General features: G+C 33.8%; 1 protein-coding gene across 1 annotated transcript in view; it reads right to left on the reverse strand.

Moving 5' to 3' along the window:
• The window catches only part of LOC103598352 (serine/threonine-protein kinase ULK4), a gene marked incomplete at its 3' end in the record, with an annotated part of 241,815 nt that overhangs the window by 232,398 nt on the left and 3,261 nt on the right, over positions 1–6,156 (reverse strand). The window contains exon 2 of the mRNA XM_008582347.1: positions 4,805–4,888. Within this exon, the coding sequence (XP_008580569.1) occupies positions 4,805–4,825 (21 nt within the window). The remainder of the gene's footprint in view (positions 1–4,804; positions 4,889–6,156) is intronic.

Raw genomic sequence — 6,156 nt, forward strand, 5'->3', positions numbered from 1 at the left:
GATCCCATTGCCAGTCGCGGTATGGGCGCGACACTGAGGGTTGCGATCCTGTTACCAGTAACGAAAAAAGACAAAAAGGGAAAAAAAAAAATTATATGAAAAACAGGCCGGCCCGGTGGTGCACTCGGTGGCGCTCCCGCCGAGGGTTCAAATCCCATATAGAGACCAGTCCGCTCACTGGTTGAGCACGGTGTGGGTGCGACACCGAGGGTTGCAATCCGTTGCCAGTCGCAGTACGGGCGCGACACCGAGGGTTGCGATCCTGTTACCGGTCACGAAAAAAGACAAAAAGGGAAAAAAAAAAATTATATGAAAAGGAACAAAAATAGCTAAGAAACTCTTGAAACAAGATTATACTGGCAGGGCAAAACTTCCCATATATTAAAAAAATTATTAAAAATAAGGAGTATTAATTTAGATAGTGTGGCAAGAGATAAATAGGCCAACAGAACCAAATAGAGCCCAGGAAGAGACATATACATAGCACCACACACAAAAAACAATTACAAATAGTTAAAGTTCTAAATAGGAAAAGGAAAAGCAACTTTTAGAAGATGTAACAGACTATCTTAATGATGTTAGAATAGGGAAGAATTTAAGACACAAAAAGCACAAATCATAAAGGAATAGATTGATATATTTAGCTACAGTAAAATTAAGAACTTCTACCGATACACACCGTAAAGAAAATGAAAAGCCCAACAATAAATTAGGAAGTATCTGCAACACATATCAACAACAAAAGATTAATATCAAGAATACACATAGAATTCTTATGGGTAAAGTGCCATGACATCTGAAATTTTTTCAAACAGTTCAGAAAATAAACGAATGAATAAAAAATAAATGCACATGCATATGTATATATACTTTCACTTGCACACATTACAACAAAGCAAAGAGGGCAAAATGTTAACAACTGTTGAATCTAGGTGATGGAAACAAAAGCAATCATTATAGATTTTTTTCCTTTTCTAATGCTTGGAATATTTATAACGATAGATTGTGAAGTTTCAAGTTCCAACAAAGCACTGGAAAAAGCAGTTTTACATCTTGACAAGCACTTGTTTTTTTTTTAATGTTTTTTATTGTAACATAGTTGATTGTACATATCTGCCGGGTACAAAGCTCAATATCAATACCCGTGTGACAAGTACTCTTCAAAAGAGAAAAGCCAAAAAAAACAGATGAATAGAAAAAGATGGTCATCTTCATTAGTAATCACGGAAATGCATATTGAAACTACTATGAGAAACTACTTAATGTCCATTATATTAACAAAAATTAAAGTCTGACTATATCAAATGCTTGAGAAGATGTGAGTTAATGGGTATTCCTGTGTCCTCCCAGTGGGATTATAAACTGATACACACACCCATATGTGTGTGCATATATATACATACTGAGGCATATTCCAATGACAACATACTATGCAGTGGTACAAATGAGCTATATACACATTAAGCATGTATCAACCTCAACCTAGCTTTAAGTAAAAAAAATTAAGTCTCAAAAGAATATGAGCATTCAACATTAAGAACCAACCAACTTAATATTTAGCAATACCTTCAAAGATGGGAACACCAAAAAGAAAAACTTGGGAATATTTATCACCAAAGTCAGAACAGTGGTCACGCCCTGAAAGAACAGACAAGATGAAATCCAAAAGGGACAGAAAGGAATTCTCTAAGCTACCAGCCTTCTTTTTTTTTTTTTTTTTTAAGACAGTGAGTGTGTGAGTGTGTTTTCAACTATACATATACATTTCATACACTCTTCTGTTTATGAAGTATGTTTCACAGGAAAAGATCACACATTCAGAAATACTAGGAGGTACTGGAAAAACCGTTCTCTACATGAAAAAAGTTTTTAAACTGTTGAAGATAAAAGGTTTAAAATTATTTTATCTTAAACTATGTCCTGAATGCATTAGATAAATGTGCTATTTTAAGAAATATTATAATGGAATTATTTTTATAAGGATAGAAATCCTTTTTAGGGAGAATAATAATCCCCTAATTTATCTATTTTGTAGGGATAATGTTAGTGGATACCAAAAGCACATACTTAACTGCTTTTTGAATATATGTGTATAAAATTTTCAGAAGTTATAGAGTTCTGAACTTCCTCCCCCTTTATGAAAAATACACAAGACTTGCCATACATACCAAGGCAATAGAAAGCAAGTGTGTTACTGAATCACAAAACTATATCACTATCTCATAATTATAAACAATAATTATTTAATAATAACAATACACATGAGGTAGGCAGGAGCCATGGGCAGCCCCCACCACCTGGCAGAAGGCAGAAGCATGCCGAAAATATCACTTCTGTGCAGGTGGCCCGCCACAGCCACTGCCGCAGCCACGGCTGCCGCAAAAGCAGCTCACCACCAGAGTAGCAGCTACAGCCACTACACAGGCAGCCCTAGACTAGCCACTCGAATGCATTGACACAAGGAGAGTCACCAGCAGAGACCCAAAAAAGAGGAAGTCTCTCTCCTCAAAGCCCATTCGAGAGTAATAGAAGAATCAACCTTATCCGAGAAACAATCTGGATAAGGAAAATGTGGTATATACACACAACGGTATACTTCTCTATCATAAAAAGGAATGAAATTCTGCCATTTGCAGCAACATGGATGAACTTAGAGAAAATTATGTTAAGTGAAATAAGCCAAGTAAAGAAAGAGAAAGGAGAAAACAGAACTGAGGCCACCAGAGGTGGTAAAGGGGGAAGAGGGTTAGGGAGAAATTGGTAAAGGGCCACAAAAAATGATTATATTATATAACGATAAAATGAAAAATAAATAAATAAATAATAAAAGCATTCTTTTTCAAAGACAAAAAATAATAATGCTTCTCCTGAAAAAAAAAAATGCACATGACTATCAAAAATTCTTCATTTTCTGTATCCAATGAAAAAAATGGGGGCAGGTGTGGAAAAGGGATATTGGATAAAAGATACAACCTTAGGGACTAGAATTAATCACTTTTTACCAGACGATAACTTAAGTTTTAAAAATTAAAGATAAAAAGCTTTTAGAATTTATTATATACATTAAAGAGATCCCTAGAAGACTCCTTTCTCCTTTGAGTTCCTGTATTTTGTTTTTCAAATGCATTGACACAAGGCGAGTCACCAGCAGAGACCCAAAAAAGAGGAAGTCTCTCTCCTCAAAGCCCATTCGAGAGTAATAGAAGAATCAACCTAAATCTCCGAGAAACAATCTGGATAAGGAAAATGTGGTATATACACACAACGGTATACTTCTCTATCATAAAAAGGAATGAAATTCTGCCATTTGCAGCAACATGGATGAACTCAGAGAAAATTATGTTAAGTGAAATAAGCCAGGTAAAGAAAGAGAAATACTACATGTCCCCACTCATAAGTGGGAGCTGGAAAAAAAAAAGGAAGAGAGAAGGAAAGGTAAAACAATCACAATAATTCCTTGAACTTTCAAAAGGAGAAAACAGAACTGAGGCCACCAGAGGTGGTAAAGGGGGAAGAAGGTTAGGGAGAAATTGGTAAAGGGCCACAAAAAATGATTATATTATATAACAATAAAATGAAAAATAAATAAATAATAAAAGCATTCTTTTTCAAAGACAAAAAATAATAATGCTTCTCCTGAAAAAAAAAATGCACATGACTATCAAAAATTCTTCATTTTCTGTATCCAATGAAAAAAATGGGGGCAGGTGTGGAAAAGGGATATTGGATAAAAGATACAACCTTAGGGACTAGAATTAATCACTTTTTACCAGACGATAACTTAAGTTTTAAAAATTAAAGATAAAAAGCTTTTAGAATTTATTGTATACATTAAAGAGATCCCTAGAAGACTCCTTTCTCCTTTGAGTTCCTGTATTTTGTTTTTCTGCATTTATGTATTCCACTTTATATTTTTATCTTATTTCCCACAACAGGTGAGATGAATGTGTAAACAGGAATTTCACCTTCTTCATCTGTGTGCCCTCAAGTGTGTCTAGCTAGAGGCCTTGAATGATGAACCCAAATGTGTCTTTTGACTATAAATAAAAATGACTTAATTCCCATATTATTGATAAAGTACAATTTACTTGCTCCATTATATTCTATAACAACAAATGACTAAGTATTCAAAAACTTATAGGCTATGAAGTGTTCAAATTTCATTTTTGGATCACTAGGTAAAACCCCGTAGAGCTTNGTTTAAAGAAAACAGAAAATGCCAGCCTTTTAGGTCGGTTACTAAATCCTTTACATAGTTACACAGAGGAGCTACATATATATGAGTCGGTTCGTTGGCCAGCTGGCTGGTTTTCAGCCATTAACAATAGCATAGGAAATGCTGTGAATAAATTGAAAAATCACGTCACTTAATAAATACTACTTAATATTAAAATCAATGGATAGTAGTGGAAGGTTCCCTGTTTCTGAACCTCAAAATGTCATCCTGACAAGATAATCATGGGGTATCTGAGGTTCACAGAAAATTCTCTGCATTACTAAACTGCTGTCACGAAAACTTAAAAGGGTTCAGGAGGGTGATTACAGCACGCTATTAAGAACTAGTTATGTTGTTTATATTTACTATCATCTTTTAAAAAGACATTTAAATGAATGAGAAAGCTAGTTCGTTTTATACTTGGTCTACAGTAGGTCATTGCTCACAGTGGCTTGTCGGGATTATTTAAATTCAGGAGCAATACTTGGTTGACAAGCTCCTGCACTGCTGCAGGCTACAATCCTCACACAGTGCCTGAAGGGTTATTACAATTGCAGGTGTCTACAGATGACAACAAAGGAGGCTTACCCCTTCCCGAAGGCACCTCATTAGCACTGTGTATGCAGCCAAGGGAACAGCCCAGCATTCTCTAGGGTTCCTTTTTTTTTCTTCCTAAAATGAAGTGGAAGGAAAGACAGTGAAGCTAACATCACAAAAGATATTAACACATTCAAGAAAAGAGCACACTCATTATAGCATAAGATTCTTCTTACAATCCATCAGTTATATTACTTATTGATATCAAATAATTTTCAGAAAACGTATCTTGAAATAGATTTAACCCACGTTTTTAATCTTTAGAAGATTTATATTTTTGAAAATACCTGATTTACTTTTGTAGTGGTAATTTTTTTTTCCCCTTTTTCTATTAAGCAATGTAAGATCAGGATTTCCATTCATAACTTTAATTTATAGCCACTAAAAAGAAAAATAGTTTCCTTATAAAAACTCATTTTTTACTTTCATACATGAACTTCATACTTTGAACAGAAAAATCCTAGAAGATAGCATGTACTTCAGAGTTTGAAGAGAAATTAAAGTTTGATTTCTTAAATTCAGTGACTCTCAACAGACAATCATATCTTGTTAAGCATCATTACAAAGTGCTCTGAGATATATTATTGCAAAAAAATTGTTAATAGTATACTTTGTAATATACAAAATTTAAATGTATACTTTTCCAAAAAAAAGAAAAAGGCACAGTTCCAAATATACAAACTGTCTAAAACTTCTTAATATTCTATTTAAAGTACTACTTACTACCTCACAATTATGACCAGATGAAGGGTCTTTTATTGCATTGTACATACAAGCCATTCCTTCTATTTCTCATATTATATATGATGTTGATAAGATCCCCTCATCAGTAACTAGATAAAAATAATTGAGAAATGACAATATGATTTGATATTCTATTGCTAATTGTAGATGATAATATCAATATCCCTACTTAAAAAATATTACATTATCTGGAATGATTTGAAGGCACAGGACACACGACTTTGAGTAACATCTCAAAGCAATCCATAAGCATAAGTAAAAGGCAGTATGTTAAGTATGTTACCTAGGAAGACAATGTGCTAAATAAAAATAAGCAAATGTGACTAGTAGGTCCACTGATTTTAGTGACATGAGTATTAATTCTCTCACAGAAGAGTAACCAAATCAGTATAATACCCTCTTGTACTCAAATAAAATCATGTAATAAACCAGGTGACGCACAGAAAGTGAAAAAAATTAATCTTTTTCAAGCAGAAAAAATTAGGTTCTAGTTAGAGAAAGTATGTAATGATTGTCCAAATGATAGAATTGGTACATTATTTATCCAAAAGTATTTTATATCCATGAGGAGAAATTTCACCCATTAAAACTGTACCCTT

This window comes from Galeopterus variegatus, unplaced genomic scaffold, assembly GCF_000696425.1.
Source record: "Galeopterus variegatus unplaced genomic scaffold, G_variegatus-3.0.2 Scaffold2577, whole genome shotgun sequence".
NCBI lineage: Eukaryota > Metazoa > Chordata > Mammalia > Dermoptera > Cynocephalidae > Galeopterus > Galeopterus variegatus.